The sequence below is a fragment of the Poecilia mexicana genome, unplaced genomic scaffold (genome assembly GCF_051168715.1).
Source record: "Poecilia mexicana isolate PSO_F unplaced genomic scaffold, ASM5116871v1 scaffold_14, whole genome shotgun sequence".
Lineage (NCBI taxonomy): Eukaryota > Metazoa > Chordata > Actinopteri > Cyprinodontiformes > Poeciliidae > Poecilia > Poecilia mexicana.
Window position 1 is genome coordinate 5,075,929 of NW_028263383.1, and position 19,320 is coordinate 5,095,248.

Consider the following 19,320-nt stretch of genomic DNA (forward strand, 5'->3'; position numbering starts at 1 on the left):
ATTAAGAAAATTTCTGTTTGGGATGATTGAGCTCACATTACTCCTGCTTTGCTCCTTATGGTTTTAGAATTTCTTTTAAAATCCTGACTTCAGCTTTAATTTGCTTGGTCAATCTTCTGCCATTGAATTATCAAAGACATCTACTATCTGTTAGGTTCACAACCTAAGTCTGCTACTAAGGACACAGCGAAAAAAACTTGAGTGGGTCGCTCATTTTTTTTGTTATGTTGTCTTAAGTCTGGGCTAATCTTAAAAAAGCAACTGAAGACATGCTTTTTCAAATTATCTGTACAATTAATTTTTTAAATCAGTTTTTTTTCCTGATCATTCTTTGTGATTTTATCTGTAAATGTTGATATATAGCTAATGTCCTTATATTTACTCTGGTAACCACTTTTTTGCTTAATATTTCTGACGGGGATAGATTTATTGTTTATACGTCGTACTAAATACTGTGATAGTACTATTTTTTATTATTATTATTTTTTTTTGCTTTAAAATTTTTAACTGGTCAAACTGTGGAGAAACCACTGCCTGTAGCCTGCAGTTCAGGCAAAACAGACAGGAAGTCCCCAAAAGTCCAAATTTGAAATGGGAAATATCAGAGGTTTCTTCCAAGCCTGAAATCAAAACTTAGCTCAGCTCACTGTTAGGTCAATAAAGCATACGTTAGGCTAAGACTACGAACGTTTCTTCAGATATCCTCCTGACTACCAGGGAAAAAAATGGTCCAATCACCATTTTTTCAAAATCCCACAGTCTTTTGTAAGGTAATTAGAATACTTATGCACTCACTTTGCCTCTTCCCATAAAATGTGTTATGACTGATGAACGCCATTTTTATGAATTAGAAAAAGGTACGTACAAAAGTCCCACCCCTTCACATGTGGTATCATTGAAAAGCCCTAAATGTCCTCTCTAGATACCAAAAGGAATTAATTCAAGTTTAGAAATGTCCTCTACAGAGGACAAAAATGAACTACTTGTAGTCAGGAGGATATGTGTTTCGCTTTCCTTTTTGAGACAGGGGCGTGGCGATCTAGGGTTAAAAGACACGTGAAAATTCAAATCTACTTTTGTTCCGAAGTACAGCGAGCACCGAGCAGATGTAAGTAACCTTGTCTTTGTGAAATATTTGTTATTTTGACTGCAGTTATTTTAAAAATTGGACTGGTCAGTGATGTCATTAATTGGTCCATAGATAAATTATCTAAAATTCTTCTGGGATTTAAAATTACATTAAGTTTAACCCAGCTGAATTAAAAATATTGCTTATATTGGTTGCTATTAAATATTGTCTTGTCCATTTTATTTTTATTTGATTTATCCTAGACAAAGTTTGTGAATACAAGTTAATTGGTGCTTCTTTGTTGAACGCATTTATTTGGATTTTTTGGCGACTAAGGTATTTATATAGCAATGTGGGGTTTTTTTCAGCAACATGGTTTTGTCAAAGCAAACTAGAGATTTGACCAAAAATCTGATTCTGATGCATTTAAATTCTAGTCACACTATTTTTTTTAACCTGTGTGATTTCCAAGGGGCTGCCAGGAGCAGTTCAGTCATTCATTCATTCGTTCCTTTAATGACTGTTTTCATTTTTGCTCTTTAAGCAATAGCCGGAAGGTGACGTCAATTCTTCGGAACGTTAGGGACTTTCCGAGCTTTGTCAGTCTGCGAGCTAAGCTGGTGAGTGCTATATAAAATTGAAAAGGGCAGCTGTTTGTGTGGTTTTGTTTTCGTAATGGAGCCTTTACAGTAGACCGTTTGAGTTAATTGTCCACTGAGACACAGAACAATGAGTTGTGGAGCGGACTAAATCCTTTTTTATTAGCATTAGCGGAGGTTAGCTTGAGCGAGCTAACGGCTGTAGAGCTACAAAAAAAGAACGTTTGAGTGTTTTTTCGCTGCGTCATTATTTTCGGATTAGATGTTGACTCAAAACATTCAGTTGGCATTTACTCATCTGCTGTGCTAGAAATGAAACGCCATAACGCTAGCAAATGTTTGGTAAAAATGTAACACAATAAAGCTAATGTACCCGGAACAATATTCAAACGCGAAGGTTTTAGAGGAAATGGAGACTCCTTTTTGCTTGCAATGTGGTTATTTCCCCCTTGCATGATGTAAAGGTTAAACAGGTGTTGTTAATAAAAAATGTAGGTTTGGTATGGGAGGGAAACACCGTCCCTTTGGGACTTTCCACCTAGCTGTAATTACTTTTGCGGAATCATTAACCAACTAATTGTTTCCAGATGATAAACTAGATTTTAATATATATTTTACACTTCTTTGATTCTTGCACAACACAATTCTAACTTACCGTCTTGTATAACTAAAAATCCCTCAATTAAAATATATGACCTCGTCTCACTAACATTCGCGTATATTTTTATACGTATAAAATTAATTTTAAAAAGTAGTTTGATTAGGATAAGCTGAACATAGAGATCAACACGACACAGTATGATTCATTTCTAGGTAAAACAACCAAATTATATTGAACTGGTCATGGAAAGAGACGTATAAATAGCTGTGCGCCGCTTATACTGCTGCATAATTCTAATTTGTTGAGATGGTAAATCATAAAGTAAAAATAAATACAAAAAAGATGTGTAGGAAAACTATAACCACTCCAAACTGCTTGAAGAAATTCCAGACTGTCACACTGAAAACTTTGTAGATTTGAAGGTGAACTTTTTAAAACTTGTTGGTACGTCTATTTACCAAACAGATAGTTCAACAAAGTGTCAGAAATCTGTCATATGACAGTGTTCAACTAAAACCAGTTGATAATTTCACATAATTAGGTATTTCAAGTATGTTTTTATTTATCTCTCGTCTTGTGTCTCTGCAGGTTCCACCAGAAAATAACTCAAAGGGGGAATTTCATTATCCTCTAAAAGATTAAAAATATTTTTTAATTAGATTTTTAGCCTTCAATTATGGAAGCTTAGACACCCAGAAAAGGGATGCCCCAAACGGGGAGAGGGGTTTGAAAGCACATATTCCCAGGTCTGTATGTGTGCATGCTTGAGTTTTTTTGTTGTTGTTTTAATTTATTTTAATGTTTATCCTTAAGCTTACACAGAAGTTTCAAGGGTTACATATGTCTGTGGTAAAGGTAGAGAACAACAGGTTGTATACTGATCCTGGTTGATCTGTCCCAGGATCAGACTCATAATGATAATATTCAGGCTGGGTTTGGTACACTGCAGTGCTTTGTTTAATTACATATTTACTTGCACTGTTTCTGACAGGTTTTGGACTTTAGCTTTTGTGCTTCCCGTTAGCTACCGGTAAAAAAATAAGTAGAGAATATGAGCTCTTAAGTTTTATGCGTGGCTTGCCTTCATTTTCACTCTTAGGCGTCCCATCTTGTCTTTGGTTAATTTAGCTGTATTGGCGTTCTCAGTTTCTGTGTGTGTATGTGTGACTTGAGTGTGAATATGTTTGAATGAAAGAAAGACCTTGGGTTTTTTTCAAACCCCTCTCCCTCGAAGGGACATCTCTTTTTTTTTTTTCTTACTATTAATATAAAAAATCCAAAAATGGAAACTCTGGTTCAGCTAAAAAACAACCAGTTTTTGATGGGACTGTGTCGTAATGGGCCGCCACCTGATCTACAATACGACAACTCTTCAGGTATTTTTTTTAACCTTTCCTTTGATTCATTAACTCAAATTTATCTTCATTCGTTTCCCGCTGCTCTCCATCTAAAGTGACACTGTGCTGTTGTTTATTTCCCCCAGAGCTCTATCGCATATCTACTTTCGCCCGCTTCCCAGCTTCCCCTGTCACAGAGCGAAGCCTGGCGAGGGCGGGCTGGTTCTACACCGGCGTGGGCGACCGGGTGCAGTGCTTCAGGTGTAACGTGACGGCCGAGGGCTGGCAGGCTGGGGACTGTCCGACAGAGAAACACAGACAGCTCTCGCCTTCCTGCTCCTTCATTCAGAGCCTCCCATCCACCACCAACCTTCTCTCTTCCTCCCACTCTGCTTTCTCTCCACTCCGTATCGCCCCGGCTCTACCAGTAAGATCAAAGATTGTCTACTCAAAAGACGACATGATTAATACGAGAGAAGAGTCGGCTGAGAAAGCTGATATTGTTTTAAAGTCCCATCGTTCTCCTCCTCCTCCAGCTTCCTGGTCCCGGTCCGGCTGCTCCCAACCCGTCAGTAAGCCAAGTCGAGGATCCCGTTGGTTTCTTGAACACGGCCTTCTCTGCTCTGCCGCCCTCCAGTCCCCTGAGCTCTCGGGGTGTAGAGGACATGTCCCATCAGAGACCCACGTGCCACAACCCAAGCATGCGCAGAGAGCAGGACCGCCTGGACTCCTTCCACTCCTGGACGCTTTCCATCATCACCCCCACAGAGCTGGCCAAGGCGGGCTTCTACTACCTGGGCCAAGGGGACAGGGTGGCCTGCTTCAGCTGCGGCGGACAGGTGGGCATCTAAAGGAGTTATTGACCTTTTTAATACCATGTTTATTCTCTCTGCACCTGTTAACACGATGCAGACAGATGCTATGTAAGCTTTTGGAGCTAATATTAGCGATGCGTTTCCTATTTCAGGATTTCAGATCTTGCCAGATTAAATTCTGAGATTTATCTGTCTTTATTCATTTGTTCTTCATATAATTGGAAATATTAAATTAAGTGCAGACAACAAAAGTTCTTGTGGGTTTACAGTTTCAGTGACATAATTAAAGCATTTATAAAAAAGTCAAACTTATTTTAGCAAAACTATGTACCAAATTTGAGAAGTAAAATTTTGCATTTACATTTTTAAGGTTGTTTATGTTAAATTTCTGCAAATTATTATAATCATGACTTTATAAATCGAAATAAAACAAAATAATCAGAATTAATTTTTAAGAAATTCATGCTTTTCTTTTTGTGATATTTCCTAAGACACACATTTTTTTTCTTCCCTCAAGTCTCTTGTGAAGTGTCGGTGACCTTTGACCAGAGTTTGTCTTGGTTTGCAGCTGAACAACTGGGAACCGGGTGACCGGGCTGTATCCGAGCATCAGCGCCATTACCCAAACTGTCGCTTCGTCCGGGGGGACCGAGCCGATAACGTGTCGCTGTCCGGCGCCGCGGGAACCGTATCTTTAGCAACGACATCCCAGGTGCCAGCCGGAGCCCCAGCCCTCACCAGTGTGTCCAACCCCTCCATGCAGCAGAGCGATGAGCGGCTTCTCACCTTCGTCAACTGGCCGTCTCGTATTCCAGTCCGACCCGAACAGCTGGCCAAGGCCGGCTTCTACTATGTGGGTAAGGACAGCTCACTATTACTATTTATTATTAGGTGGCTGGTCTTGTGATTGTTTCCTCGTCCAGTGGCTAAACAGGAATTAGGAACTGCAGTTTTACTAATAATCTTGTTTGTGTTTATTAGTTCTGTAAAGGTGATGAAAATTACCCTGAAAGAGGGAGCAGGGGATTTTATACAACAGCTTTGAGTGCAAAGTTTCATTTTATTTCACTTGGAAATTCCATGTAGACAAAATTTTTATGGACACAACTTATGGTATGATTGTACCAGAACTCAAACTAGTCTTTCTAGATCATTTAAATTTCCCCCCGGAGAGAGAAAGAGAAAGATGATTGGCACGTTTTGAGATGTTGTCATCATCTGTTGACCTTCCCCAAGTCCCTGAAATTCCCCTAAAACCACATGACACACCCAGTGTATTTATCTGTGTGTATTTCAGGGAGAAACGATGATGTCAAGTGTTTCTGTTGTGATGGAGGCCTGCGGTGCTGGGAATCTGGGGATGATCCATGGGTTGAACATGCAAAATGGTTTCCTCGGTAAATTTTGCCTTTTCCAAACTCTTTTAACATCATTATTATTTATAAAACTGCTCTGATTGTTGAGCATAATTTCCTGATTGTTCTTTTGCAGGTGTGAATATCTGCTTCAGGAGAAGGGACAAGACTTCGTCCACCAGATTCAGGCTCGATTCCCTCGCCTGTTTGAGCAGGTTAGCTCAGAGCATCATTTTGGATTTTACTTGCTGATAAAAAGCTGCTCCAGGTGATTTAAAATGCAAATTTTTTATCTCCAAAAGCTTCTAACAACAGGAGACACCAGCTCCAGAGAGTTTGTGGATCCACCAGGTGAGTTTAAACCCATATGAAGTTAAAAATATTACCATAACAGAGGTTTAAATTGTTCATGACATTTTTTTCCTCCATCAGTGGTACATTTGGGTCCAGGAGAGGAGCGGTCAGAAGATGCCGTCATGATGAACACACCTGTGATCAAATCTGCTCTAGAGATGGGCTTCGACCGCAGCCTCGTCAAGCAAACGGTGCAGAGCAAGATCCTGACGAGCGGCGAGAACTACCGGACTGTCCAGGAGCTGGTCTCAGATCTGCTCAGCGCTGAAGACCAGAAGAGGGAGGAGGAACGGGAGATGCTAGCAGAGGCGATGGCGTCAGGTGAGGAAATAACTGAGAAATGTGCTGCTTCTGTGCTGTTGAACAAAAATTTTATGTTTTTTAATTTTTTGTTGTTTTAGATGGTTTTACGTTCGTGAAGAGGCATCAGGCGGCATTGGCTCAGCGTCTGAAGAGTGTCGAACCGGTGTTGGAGCATTTAAGAGAGCAAAATGTGTTATGTACGTTAACCTTTTGTTGATCTAATTTAATATAGGCTATCAGATCTTTGAGATTATAGGAATCAACTAATAGGATTAATATTAATCCACATTGAGCAGCTGGCATATGGGAAAGATTTTGTGAATTTAGCTGAACCTTCTGCTGGTTTCCTGTAAGTTTTAGTTTTTTGACTGGTCTCTGCTCACCTGCAGCTGCTGAGGATTACAGTGGCCTGCTGGCCCAGACCTCAGCCCAGCAGCAAACTGCCAGGCTGATCGAACTCGTCCTCAACAAAGGAAATGCTGCCGCCGAGGTGTTCCGCAACTGGATCCAGAAAAACGACGTCCACCTGCTCAGAGACCTCATGGGTATGACTTCACCACAGGACACCAACACAGACCTGAGAAGTATGGAAGTTAGCTGCATCGTTTTTCAACTTTGAACACGCTTTGGTTTTATAGAAATGTTGATTTTCTGTAGTAGTAAAGAGTTTCTGCATTTTTAAATTTTTTTTGCCTTTATTTGATGATTATTACGTTTTGTTTGCACAAAGCCATTGCTCTAGGTTTTGAGTTACTTTAAGGAACAACATATAAAAGCCACATTGATTCAGAAAAGGGTCATTTCACAGCTTCAATGTTTAGACATAAATTTAAAATCATCCACTGGATTTCAAACTGGTTTAAATGCTGAACACAACATGGCATTTGAATTAATGAATTACAAACTGTGCTTCAAATAAATGTCATTAGTGTTAAATAATCCATACCAGATTAGAGATACCTAGTCGTAAAGTATTTGGACGACCTACAAAATCATTTTGGTTTTCTGTTGTTTTTTTCTTTTGTTTTTTCAAATATAAATATATAATTATAGAAATACTAAAACATTCATTTGGTATAAATAATTATTAAAAAATTAAAATCTGAACTTTTCTGGAAAATGTAACAGAAATTTAGTTTCTGGTGAAGAAAAATTTGGGGAACATTTATTCCCACAGAAGATTATTAAAATGATTCAGAGGTCAACTTCAGTTGTAAAACTTGCTAAAAAATCTGAAATGGACTCCAGTAAGAGGAAACTCAAAGTCAGGATTTCACTCTGAAAGTACATTGTTTTTGTTTTGTTTTATCAAAGCCTGATTTTGACATGTTTTCTTTCCTTTTCTTAGCTCAGTCAAATGAAGCTTCTTCACCAAGCCAAGATCTTTCAGGTAATAAAGATTTCTTCCTCAGATTCAACCTAATCTTATGACATTTCTACAAGGAAAATGATCCAATATAAATATAGCAGAGGAAGTGTTAAGAACTCAATGAGAAGTGTAACATACAATCTCTGGAACGAGTCTTCGAGTAAGCAAGATGTTATAACAAATGACATCTACCCAACCTACAGTCATGTGAAGCTATTTGGGTTTGTGAGGTCATGTCATAATTTCCAAAATTGAAGTGGAAATGGTGACCTACTGTGAATGACTGGGTTTTTTTAAAGCCAGTTTTCTCTAAAGTTGAAGTTTGACTAATTTTACGTTGAACAACAAATCTAACATCATCTTCACACGGACTATTTTAAGTTCAGTGTGAAGATGGTCACTGTCCTGTGTGACATCTATATAAAAAGATATTTGGTGCTTGAATATTTTATGTTTATTTTTACTTCTAAGTGTTTGAATAGAAGGCAACACAACTTAGTTCCTAAAAATACTTTCTCGCTTCGGCTTTAGGGTTGAACGCAAAAACATCTAGAAATGAGAAGTTATCCAGTTTCCTTCTTACCTAAATAATAATGACTGTCCTGTTCTGGATTACTGAGAATCCACATTTTAAATTGCATTTCAGTGATAAGGTTGATATGCGGTTAACACTGTAAAGATTGAGTATTGAGGTTTTTTCATCACTTGTGATTTGTCAGTTTTTGTATTGAATTTCATTCGTTTAAAACCTCTTGCATTTCATTTAAATTGCGAAGAACTCCAACTACCAGTAATAAGTTTGATTCCTTTATACAACAAATGTACTGTCACTACACGATGTTAACACTAGGTGGTGCAATTGTATTTGTAGTGTTTAGTTTTTGTGAATAGGTTCAGGTTCTTATGATTATACTTGACTGAAACTTTCTGTCTGACTCCACAGACCTACCAATGGAGGAGCAGCTGCGGCGCCTGCAGGAGGAGCGTACCTGCAAAGTTTGTATGGACAAAGAGGTCAACATCGTCTTCATCCCATGTGGTCACCTGGTAGTGTGCAAGGAGTGTGCACCATCCCTGAGGAAGTGCCCAATCTGCAGAGGCCTTGTTAAAGGCACAGTTCGAACCTTTCTGTCATGAGGCAACATGATGCCAAGAACTTAAAGCAAAATGTGTTGTAAAAATAAATTATTTACTTTTAGCCATTTTGTGGCCATTTCATGTAAACTGCCCAAAAGGTTTATCAAGATGTGAATAACTCTTCAGTTCAGTCTGAAAAGTTATTTTTTTTCCCTTGTATCAGGTGTGCAATATCCAATCTTCAATCAGTGCAATAACCTTCTGTACAATTAACTCATTTCTTTCAGAATCCACTGTATTACTGCTACTAAGTTTTTATTAAACCAGTAAAACTTAAAAGGTCATGTGAATGTGTCATTTGTCCAAGGATACACAATGTAAATCCATCACATTTTTATTATAGGTTTTTGAAAATCTATAAACTTTACATGCCACAAATCAACATTTGTGGCATGTTCAGAGATTTATAGAATATATTACAATTTATCACTGGGATTTACCTTAAGGGTTATTGGAAGTTCATTTAAAATCACTGGGCTTATGAAAACAACTGAAGTTTGCTTAGTAACTTCAAATTAAGTTCATAACTAGAAAGTTTTCAGAATCTTGCAACAAAAAGTTTATTTACGGTACTCGGTTTTCAAACTGTTTGGTCTAAAATTACAATAAAAAAAAAACACTCGCAGAAATTATTTTATGAATCTACTTGGATACCATGATCTCTGCTTTAAGAGATTTCCATCATGTTCTCATCTTTCAACATATTGCCTATACCTACATAAACAAGTGCAAAAAACATATGGCATTAACATTTCATTATAAGGGTTGTCAAAAAATAAATTCACAATTTGCCAATCCATAGGTTTAAATCCCAGAACATAAAACTTTAGTTTCCTATCAGTCAATGAAAGCAAGTATGTAATATACATACAAAAGGTTTGGTGGCATCTCTTAAAGCATACAAAGACACAAAATTAGTTTTTACAAATATTTATTCTTCCACTTATATTCAGCCAGTTTAGATGATGCCAATCTACAAGAAAAAAGAAAAATGCATGAATTAAATAAAGCTCATTAAAAGTAGTGAATCTAAATCTGAAACATCTGGCATCAGTGGTTCCTTTGAATGCATCACAGACATTCAGATCAAAATAATGTTTACATCACATGCACAGAGTTACAAAATACAGAGGTCTATAAAACAAAACATTACAGCATCGGCCTGCTGGAATAAAACTCACCTTGTTTGCAACATCCAATGCATCGTAATCTGGCGCAAGTCGAACATAGGCCTTCTTCTCACCATCAGGCCTGAACAAATAATGTGAGTAAACATAAGCAAAAGTATTCCATGAAAGTCATTTTACAGTTATTTGAAATCACATATGGCCCACATTGGGTTCTATATTAAAGAGTAGAGTGCATATTTATGCAATATTTCATCATGGAAACCAAATGCACAGCCTGGACCAAGATGTCTTACCTGATGAGTGTGTTGACTTTGGCGACATCGATGTCATACAGCTTCTTAACAGCGTGTTTGATCTGATGTTTGTTTGCCTTGACGTCCACAATGAATACAAGAGTGTTGTTATCCTCAATCTTTTTCATCGCAGACTCTGTTGTCAAGGGGAACTTGATGATGGCATAGTGATCCAGCCTGAAAGATTATAAAAAAATACATTTAGCATTAGATTATTTCAAGTAGAAAAAGCTTCAAAACAAACTAAACTAAAACAGTACATTAACTGAGGTGCATCAGCAGTTAATAAAATTGGACTCATGATTTTTCATACTTTGATCGCATTTACCATCATGTGCACCGTGTTTTTGTTGGCCTTTTCATCGCTGGAGGTCTAAAAACTTACTTGTTCCTGCGAGGAGCACTCTTGCGAGGGTACTTGGGCTGTCTGCGGAGACGGAGGGTTTTAGGGCGACGGAAGGTGGGAGAAGTCCTGATTTTCTTCTTCCTCTGGCTGTGTACGCCTTTAAGCACAGCCTTCTTTGCCTTCAGGGCCTTTGACTTGGCCTCTGTTTTGGCAGGGACAGCTAAAAAAAACAATAATAATTTAATTATTAAAACACTGGATGTCGAACAGTGCTGGCCAGAACTTTGACATTGAGAAAAGTCTTGTTCCTTAATATATTTACAGTTGTATAAGATTTAGGCTACAGAATTTGTTTGATTAAAACTTTTCTCCTCAGGGTCAAAGTGTCAGAAACATCAGAATCAAACAAGTTAGCCTTCAAATGCCTCTGAAACACAAAAGGTATAATTTCCAGTCTTCATTTTAAGTCGTACAGCTACAAAAACGTGCACATCAACATGGCTGCTAGATTTCTTAATTGCGTTCAAATGATTAATTCTCCCAATATTCAACTAAACTCCCAAACCACACTGGGTACTTTCATGCCTTTAAGTAAATGTTGACGGCCATCGGCACAGTTCAGCGTAGCCACACTGAAGACGCTCATGTTGCTAAAACTCATGCTAACACCAAAACATGACTAATGTTTAAACAAACGGTTAGCGATATATTGTCTGAAACCGTTTTTCCATACCAAATGCATCACAGAGTAGGCTAATGAAGTCAAATTAATGACAAAGTACACCACGTTTTGTCGGTAACAACAGCGCTCACGTTAGCTTAGCTAACCTCTCTCCACCACATTCGCAATGTAGATTACAACCATATTTAACCAGTTGGAAAATGTGAAATTAGACCTTGTATGTCGCCACTGATATATACTTTCAAACAAGTCGTCTGTATTTACTGTTCGAGGCATTATAATCACAAAATGTGCGATTTATTCATTCACAATTTTAGGATTCACAAACCTTCCTTCTTCGCCTTCGGTGCCATGTTGAGAAAGGAAGAGCAGGTGGGGTTTCCTTCAGTATAATGCAAGGGCGAGATCTCAGAGCATTGTCGCGATATCACAGTGAGTTAATGGTAGCACTCTCTTTTACCACATGTAAAGTGCCCGTCTCCATAAATAAATTAGAATTTAGAGAAGTACATTTATTTCTGTAATTAAACTGAATTACTACAACTTTATTATGGCTTACAGAAAATAGAAACTCAAAGATTTACTTTATCTTACTTTTGAATATATCATACAACGAATAAAAAAATAATTTTTAAAAATGAGACCTGTTCACATGTCCAGTATAAGCTCTTAATAGATGGTCAGGACTCCTACACTAATCACAGCATCAATGCGGCCTGTTATGGAGATGATCAGTTTGTGACTGCTGAGGGCAGGAAACAGTCAGCCAGGCACTTTGTTAAAGCAGCCCGTCACATTTTTCCCATTTCTTCAGTTAAATTGATACAAACCTAAGACTTCTTCATTGGATTTAAATTGTTCTCACTCATTTTCTTAAGCACACACAGATGCTGCACACTGTGCAGTTATACTAAGAACTGGGCATGAAATGGCTGAGGAAAAAACAGGCAAAATCCAAAATAAAGGATTAAATGACCTCCAGAAACCGAAAGGGAGAGTTGGAATTAAATTTGAGAGTGTTAGAAGGAGGATTGGAGGGAACCCTCCTTTCAACCCATCTTTTAATTTTCCATTCAATCTTCCCCTAATCCTCCTTCCAGCACTAATTCCAAATTTCATTCCAACCTTACTTCCAACTCGCCATCATCCTTTCAGCCCTCCTTCCAACCCTAATTTCAACGCTCCTTATTTAATATAAATGTCATCTTTTATTTGTATTTACTTCACAAATTTAATTCAAATCATCAAACTCAAAAAGATTCACTGTGGGCTTTGCTTCATAACCTTCCCATGTTTTTTTTTTTTTTTTTTGCTTTAGCAAATTTTTCTTACTTGTTTCTTCCACTTAATCTTCCTGGCGACAATCAGCTTTTTAGCAACAGCACTTGTAACTTTATTAAAAGTTTTAATTATCTGCAAACTATAATAATCTAAAGTAATAGAAAAGCTGTAAGCATATTACTCTGTTTGTAATGAATCTATAGATTTCACTTTTTGAATTCAGTTACTGAAATTTTCAATGATATTCTGATTTACTGAGACAAATCTGTAAACACAAACACCAAAGAGTGCAATTTCTCATTTTTAATGTCGATAAGACTGAGGTTTTTAATGACAAAATGGATAAACAAACAAAAGGCTGCAAAATGACAATGTATAAAAGGTTTTTCTTTATTCTGATTATAAAATCCAGAACTGTGAAAGCATTAAACAGAATATTCATGAAAAAGTCCACTGTAACTCCGAACCACCGTCCTCTTGTCCTTTTGTAAATTTTTCATCTGTTTTTCCTGATTTAAAAAAAGACAAAGAATATTATTATTACATGTAGCTCTTATGAAGTTAGTCCTGAAGTTTTAATATTATTCATTATATTATAAGTCAATTAATGTTTTCCTATAAGCATTTTTGGTGAAAGTGATTAATTTATTTGAACTCTAAGGTGTTCATGAATCACTCTTCAACAAGCAGCCGGTGAAGCCCGTGCTTACTTTTTTAACTTGGCTCCTCCTAATTTTGATCCTCCTTTCTGAACTGCTGCTTTAGGTTTTCCTTTTTTCTGTCCTGCTTTTTGAACTTTTCCTTTTGTCTTCTTCTTCTTGTCCTGCTGTTGCGCTGTCTGAGTCCCATTCTCTCCTTTTTGTTTGCTGTTTGACGCTTTCTTATGTTCTTTTTTCTCAGCTTTGACTTTCTTCTTCATGAGGAAGCGAGGGGTTGTGCAAATGGTGCTCCTACTGGGAGGTTTCTTCTCAAGCCTTCGCTTTACTTTGCTGAAAGAAAAACAAAATATCCAAAGTGTGATGATCAAAACTTAAAACGGTAAGGCAGTACTTTGTGTAATTGATACACAGCTTGGGTTGGTTATAATCACACATCTCACTTACCTGTGGATCTTTTTGAAGCCAACCATGTAGTCCGGCACAGGGCACCCAGCTTGTTTTATAACATTAGCAATGCTGTTCAGATGAGAAAAACATATACATGTTAGAAAAGAAAAAAAAAAAAAAAGGGAAAATAGCCATCATCTTCCCAATCCTCCATAACAGCTTAGATTACAGAATGTTCACAACATTCAACTCAAGCTTTCCCTCCTGGTTGTTCGAACATAATCGGTTTATTTTGTACCTGCGCAACAACGGTTTGTCATTTTCTGTAAAGAAGGTGATGGCCTTCCCTTGATGTCCAGCTCTGCCCGTACGGCCTGAGGGATAGACAGAGATTCATGAAGAAAAAAAAACACGAGAATGAAAAAGCATTTAAGAAATTCTATTTAATTTACACTGCCACAAAATACTCGACTAATGTTGTAACTTTAGCCAATCTCAAAGTCAAATAAATAAACATTTCCGAACAGTAGTCCGCCAATAAACCCACCGATTCTGTGAATGTACTCCACGGCGCTGGTGGGGAAGTCGTAATTCAGCACCAGGTTCACTCCTTTGAAGTCGATTCCTCTGGCGAGCAGAGCCGTGCAGATCAGCACCCAAATCTTCCCGGAGCGAAAGCTGTTCACCACGTTGTCCCTCTGAAACGCAGCAGCCAGTCAGGACGCCATCAGCCATGCTGGGCTTCCTGCACTGTTTACTTGGTTAGACTCTAAACTTTTCCAGACTCAATGTCTAAATGCAAACGCTCACTATGATGGACGGATAGTGATGGACAGATGAAAGGACAGATGGATAAATGCATGGACAGACATGCAGGCTGAAACGAATTTCGCTGTTCTTCTGTACAATGACTGACAAACGGATGGATATACGGAAACGATGCTCTATTATCGTACCATTAACTATCCCATTACTTTTTTCAATTGTATTTAATGTATTTTCCTTTAACATGACACTAAAAAATGCTTCATGATGATGTTTACCATCCTGAAAAACTCAAAAATATTCTTGAATTGTTACTTTCACTATTTTTCACTCCTGGATCCATGAGAGCATCAAACAATAATATCTTTAAAAATGTGATTAAATACAGTTATTGTTTGCTGCTTAGCTGTAAAGTAACATTACTTTATGTCACCAGTGTCCTGCAGCACCTGCAGCAAGCAAGTAGTTTTATTAAACTACTGTTTAATAAAAGCCAAGTTCTTTCCAGGAGCAGAATTTCTATTTATAGTCATAAAAAGTAATAATAAAAATAATAAAACAAATATCTAAGGAGAAGGGTGGAAAGATAGATAAACTCATGGATGAATGGATGGACAGCTAACTGAGAATGAAAGGATCGAATAACATATGGCCAGACAGTAAGAATGTGTGTGTGGTGTGTGTTTCTTTCTACCTGCTGCTGTGTTCGTTCTGCGTGGATCACGTCAACATTGATCCCTTCGTACACCAACTCGTGGAAAAGCTCCCGCGCTCGCTCTATGGACTGAACAAACACCAGCATGGGAGGCAGGAAACCCTGGAGCACAAAGAGGAAAACATGCTTCACTCCACCAACAAAAAAGGTTCAAAAACACAAAAAAGCGCTCCTTACTTTTTTGATGATGTCCCTCATGGCCACAAGCTTCCCGTTCTCCTCCCCGACAAACAGCAGCTCCTGTTCCACCGTCTCCACCGCTGTATTTCTGAACATTTTGTACAGCATTATTATGTTAAAACACAAAGAGGTATTCAGTTCTACTGGCAGAGCGCTACCTGTGTCCGATGTTGACAGAAACCAAGTTGTCGAGGTTCAGGCGGCACCACTTTTCCACCTCCGGCGTGCAGGTGGCGCTGAAGAAAGCCCTGCGCACCTTGGCGTTAGAACATGCCAGAAAAATGGTCGCCAGCTGCTCCCTGAAGCCCGTCTTCCCGTCCTCGAACAGCTTATCGGACTCGTCCACAACCAGCCACTCCACACTGAGAAACAAAAGGGGTGTCCAGAGTGAAGACAGATGTTAAATTAACAAAATGAGAAGTGTGATAAATTATACCTGCTCAGGTTGATTCCTGGAGGATCCTGATTGAGAAGATAGATCAGTCTGTTGGGAGTGCTGACGAGTATGTCTGCACAAAAAAAAAAAAAAAATCCACAGGATTTAACAATAAACAAAAATGAAAGACCTCAACATTTCCAAAAGACAACATTTGCGACCACTCACCATATTTTTTATTTGACTGTGGACCGTACTTCTTAGCTGCCAGGGAAGCTTTATCGATGATATGAACTCTAAAGCCGACTCCGTCTGACAGGCGCAGCAGCTCTCTGTAGGTCTGAACACAACACAACAAAGCTAACATGGAGTGCTGACATGGAAATAGTACCTACGAAAAGAGCACACATCTGCAGCAATACCACGGTAAAGGATGAAATAACCAGGCAACATGTGCAACAGGTGTTTAAACCTCAAACTAAAACTTTATTAAAGCTACTTTTGGTTCAACTTAAGCACTGAGTCATCTTGAGCCCCATGTAGGAATTTTCTCAGTATTCGTATCCTTCAGTTAAAGCCACAGTTTTGAAGAGAGTCTAAAAAGGATCATATGAAACTCATTAAGCTATCGGTCACAAGAAGATCCACAAGATCCGCTGTATCTTAACCTAAAAATTAAATCTTAGATGTAAGATGAAGTTAAAGCTCTGCTTCAGGTTTAATAAAGCTACTTTTTGTCTAACATTCAACAAAATCAAATAAACTATTAAACAAGTAAACTTAAATTTCAGCATCTTCTTCCTCTGCAACAACCAGTGAAATATCTAAAGCATTGTGAGCACCAGCTGCTTTTTCTACAGCTTTAATTCAAGTTTTTAACCAATACTTGATTGATATCATAATAGGTATTTGATAAATCCAGTCGACACTAGTAAGAGGTGAATTACACAAAAATAAGGTCTGAAACAAGCCTGTTGCGATAAGCAATTGACTAATTAATTGCATGATGAATTAAAAAGAGTTCAATAATTTCCATTTTGATTTTTCCATCATTTTCATTTACAGAGCTCATAATCCATTTTGCACATGGTTTCAGTTGTGGGTAGTTTTTATTTCATTTTATTGTTTATGTTTCTGTGTTATTTTGGAAATAAAAACTATCTTCCAGTTTCAGTGTGGAGTGTTCTGTACAAAAAAAAAAAAAACTGTCTCAAAACAACAATATTATCGTTTACCGCAATAATTTCAGAGACAATTTATCATCCAGTAAATTCTGTTATCCTGACTGGGGTAGAAACAATCTGTGTACCTGGCTGGCCAGTTCTCTAGTCGGGGAGATGACCAGAGCCCTGAAGCCCAGGTTTGCAGGCTGCTGCAGGTGGGCGAGCAGCGGAAGAGAGAAGGCCAAAGTCTTTCCAGATCCGGTCGGCGCGCACGCTAACAGCTCCCGAGCCTGAAAGAGAAACCAGACCAGCAGAAATAATCTCAAATTAAAAGAAAACCTGAGGTCTGTGCTCTGATTGGCCAATCGTAAAGTATTTTAACTCACATGCATCATGAGCGGTATGGCCTGCATCTGTATTGGCGTTGGCGTGTTCAGTCCTGCGTCCTTGAGGTTCTGAAGAACGCGCGGGTTGAGACGATACTCGGACTGAAGCTCCTCAAACGAGCAAACCGGGTCGGGCACATCGCAGCCATGGACGTTTATACGGTGCTGCGCACGAATGCGATTCACCTTAAAGCCAAACCCAGAAAGAAAAAAAAAAAGCCTTAAGGAGTGTAGAGTTCTTTTCATGGATGTCCAAGTTATAGAAAAGCAGACAAAAATCTCTTTCTGGGGGTTTCAGTGAGAGGAGACCTTCTCCTGATGAAGATGCTTCAGCCTCTTGAGCGAGAATTTCTCCGTCCCATCCTTCTGTACGTCTTGGATCTTTCTGTCCAAGGAGGAGGTCCAGGTGATGCCGCCTCTCTGGGTCTCAGTCAGTGGTTCACCACCAGCTGGAGATAAAAACAGAGAAGAGAGCTTATACTCTGAAAAATTAACTTTTTACAATTTGCACCTACAGTAAGGCAATCTGTTTTGTCATTTCAAAACCAGATCTCTCGGTCAAAGTGAAACACTTTTGATACAGACAGAACTGTATCTGTCCGTCACAGATGCTCTTCATCCAATATGACTGATGTTGAGCTCATTTACAAAGAAGAATGGGCAAAACTTTTAATCTCCATTAGTACAAAGCGGGTATAAAAAAAAAAAGTACTTCTGTGGCTGTGTGTATAAATGCCCTAATTCACAATTAAAAACTATTTCTTATTTATCTAATATTGCCACTCTTAAATTATAAAAGAGTAAAAAATAAAATAAAATAAAAATAAAAAGCCTGAGAAACAAGCATGGATTCTGCGTCCTTTACCGTCCTCCTCCACCCGGCTGCTTTCCGTCATCTTGCTTTTGTGTCTCACTTCTCCCGGTCGCTCTTTGCGTTTTCTTTTGCCTCCTACTTCAGAGTCTCCACTTTCGATGCCATCCTCATCCACACTCTGGGCTCCATTAGCTGCTCCTGTGCCGAAGTAGTTGATCGCAGACAGGGAATCCAGCGACGCTTCTCTGCCCTGAGACCTGGCCACCTACACAATGGGTCAGAACATAAGCAGGTTCTGCTGTTACCATAGTGCCTAGTATAATAATAGCACAGCTAATCATCAAAAGGGAAGAGAAACTAGAGAAGCAACTGATATCACTGCTAGCCAACATGAGCAGCGGCTATTAGTATTAGCTACTACTTCCGCCGAGAATTGTTATCAAGAGTACCTTAAACCGAGCAGCATCTTGACCAAATCTCTTTAAGTCAAATTTAGCACCGGCTCCGAGTTTCCTAAACAGCTCGAATGTGTCCATTGCTGTGGCAGCAGCGTGGTCTGTGAAAGATCCACGCAAAGACAATCAACATCCGGTTCATGCACATTCCAGCCTTTTCTTCCCCCTAGTGGCCACTGCTGGTACTACACACGTGGTGTATTAGTTTTCCGTCAAACATTTCTGCTTTGGATCTTTTATGGTGGCACTTTGCATTAATTATTGATTTCTGCGAAGACTGATCAGATGAAACGCAACGGTTAGTACACATGTTTATTTTTTTTCATTTAATCTTTACAAAAATCACAATAAAAACCCATTGAGATTAAAAACCTCTTTTTCAAGGAAATTCTGAAAAATACATTTGTGTATATGTTGCATCAAATACAACATATACACAGAAAAAAAATACAGTCAATAGAAATGCCAAGCTATAAGCAATAAATACATGTGACTGAATTGGCATCAAAAACTTTTAGTTTGTGTGTTACCACATTGTGGGCCACAAACCTACTTTTTTGGTGGCATCCTGATGGCAAAATGGTTTGAAAAATTTGACATTCTGCAGAAAGTATAATTTGACAGCATAGAACTGGGTTAAACATATTTTTCCCCAGCTGTTTGTAAATCTGAGAAAAGACTTTTCCCTGAAAAAAACCCTGCCATGATCAAAGTATCCTCTGAGAGCAACTTACCCCAAAATATCCAGG

The 19,320-nt window shown here is 38.5% G+C and overlaps 3 protein-coding genes across 4 annotated transcripts; 1 reads left to right on the forward strand and 2 right to left on the reverse strand.

Annotated features, from left to right (window-relative positions):
* The first annotated feature begins 990 nt into the window (after positions 1-990).
* Positions 991-9,218, forward strand: birc2 (baculoviral IAP repeat containing 2). 2 transcript variants are annotated; one of them, XM_014992748.2, is made up of 14 exons: positions 991-1,108; positions 1,614-1,689; positions 2,858-3,645; positions 3,753-4,033; positions 4,143-4,445; positions 4,990-5,278; positions 5,719-5,818; positions 5,913-5,991; positions 6,079-6,127; positions 6,209-6,451; positions 6,532-6,630; positions 6,823-7,017; positions 7,782-7,823; positions 8,746-9,218. In XM_014992748.2, the coding sequence occupies exons 3-14, from the start codon at positions 3,552-3,554 to the stop codon at positions 8,937-8,939; spliced, it is 1,968 nt and encodes a 655-aa protein (XP_014848234.2). In that variant the 5' UTR covers positions 991-1,108; positions 1,614-1,689; positions 2,858-3,551; the 3' UTR covers positions 8,940-9,218. The 2 variants fall into 2 exon arrangements, with proteins under 2 accessions (XP_014848234.2, XP_014848244.2); XM_014992758.2 differs by having other exon boundaries at positions 1,060-1,108; positions 6,823-6,978.
* Positions 9,219-9,853: 635 nt separating this feature from the next.
* rpl23a (ribosomal protein L23a) lies at positions 9,854-11,825 on the reverse strand. The gene is made up of 5 exons (XM_014992807.1): positions 11,719-11,825; positions 10,748-10,928; positions 10,363-10,539; positions 10,121-10,190; positions 9,854-9,912 (listed from the first exon to the last, which is right to left on the reverse strand). The coding sequence occupies exons 1-5, from the start codon at positions 11,741-11,743 to the stop codon at positions 9,898-9,900; spliced, it is 468 nt and encodes a 155-aa protein (XP_014848293.1). The 5' UTR covers positions 11,744-11,825; the 3' UTR covers positions 9,854-9,897.
* A 1,212-nt stretch (positions 11,826-13,037) lies between these two features.
* ddx52 (DEAD (Asp-Glu-Ala-Asp) box polypeptide 52) lies at positions 13,038-18,716 on the reverse strand. Its single transcript, XM_014992735.2, has 15 exons — positions 18,566-18,716; positions 18,168-18,381; positions 17,612-17,751; positions 17,303-17,488; positions 17,063-17,206; positions 15,982-16,093; positions 15,814-15,886; positions 15,536-15,739; positions 15,375-15,465; positions 15,177-15,299; positions 14,265-14,415; positions 14,016-14,091; positions 13,775-13,846; positions 13,382-13,660; positions 13,038-13,180 (listed from the first exon to the last, which is right to left on the reverse strand). The coding sequence occupies exons 1-15, from the start codon at positions 18,650-18,652 to the stop codon at positions 13,168-13,170; spliced, it is 1,965 nt and encodes a 654-aa protein (XP_014848221.1). The 5' UTR covers positions 18,653-18,716; the 3' UTR covers positions 13,038-13,167.
* Between the last annotated feature and the right edge of the window lie 604 nt (positions 18,717-19,320).

Bases quoted from the DNA above. Each gene is read 5' to 3' on its own strand.
- ddx52 (XM_014992735.2), bottom strand. From the start codon at position 18,652: ATGGACACATTCGAGCTGTTTAGGAAACTCGGAGCCGGTGCTAAATTT. The intron at 15,887-15,981 runs GTGAGTGGTCGC...TTTTTTGTGCAG, and splicing joins ACAGTCAAATAAAAAATATG to ACATACTCGTCAGCACTCCC. The intron at 15,740-15,813 runs GTATAATTTATC...TTTGTTTCTCAG, and splicing joins CCAGGAATCAACCTGAGCAG to TGTGGAGTGGCTGGTTGTGG.
- rpl23a (XM_014992807.1), bottom strand. From the start codon at position 11,743: ATGGCACCGAAGGCGAAGAAGGAAG. The intron at 10,929-11,718 runs GTTTGTGAATCC...TGTTTTTTTTAG, and splicing joins ACCGAAGGCGAAGAAGGAAG to CTGTCCCTGCCAAAACAGAG. The intron at 10,540-10,747 runs GTAAGTTTTTAG...ATAATCTTTCAG, and splicing joins AGTGCTCCTCGCAGGAACAA to GCTGGATCACTATGCCATCA.
- birc2 (XM_014992748.2), top strand. From the start codon at position 3,552: ATGGAAACTCTGGTTCAGCTAAAAAACAACCAGTTTTTGATGGGACTG. The intron at 6,452-6,531 runs GTGAGGAAATAA...TTGTTGTTTTAG, and splicing joins AGCAGAGGCGATGGCGTCAG to ATGGTTTTACGTTCGTGAAG. The intron at 7,018-7,781 runs GTATGGAAGTTA...TCCTTTTCTTAG, and splicing joins CACCAACACAGACCTGAGAA to CTCAGTCAAATGAAGCTTCT.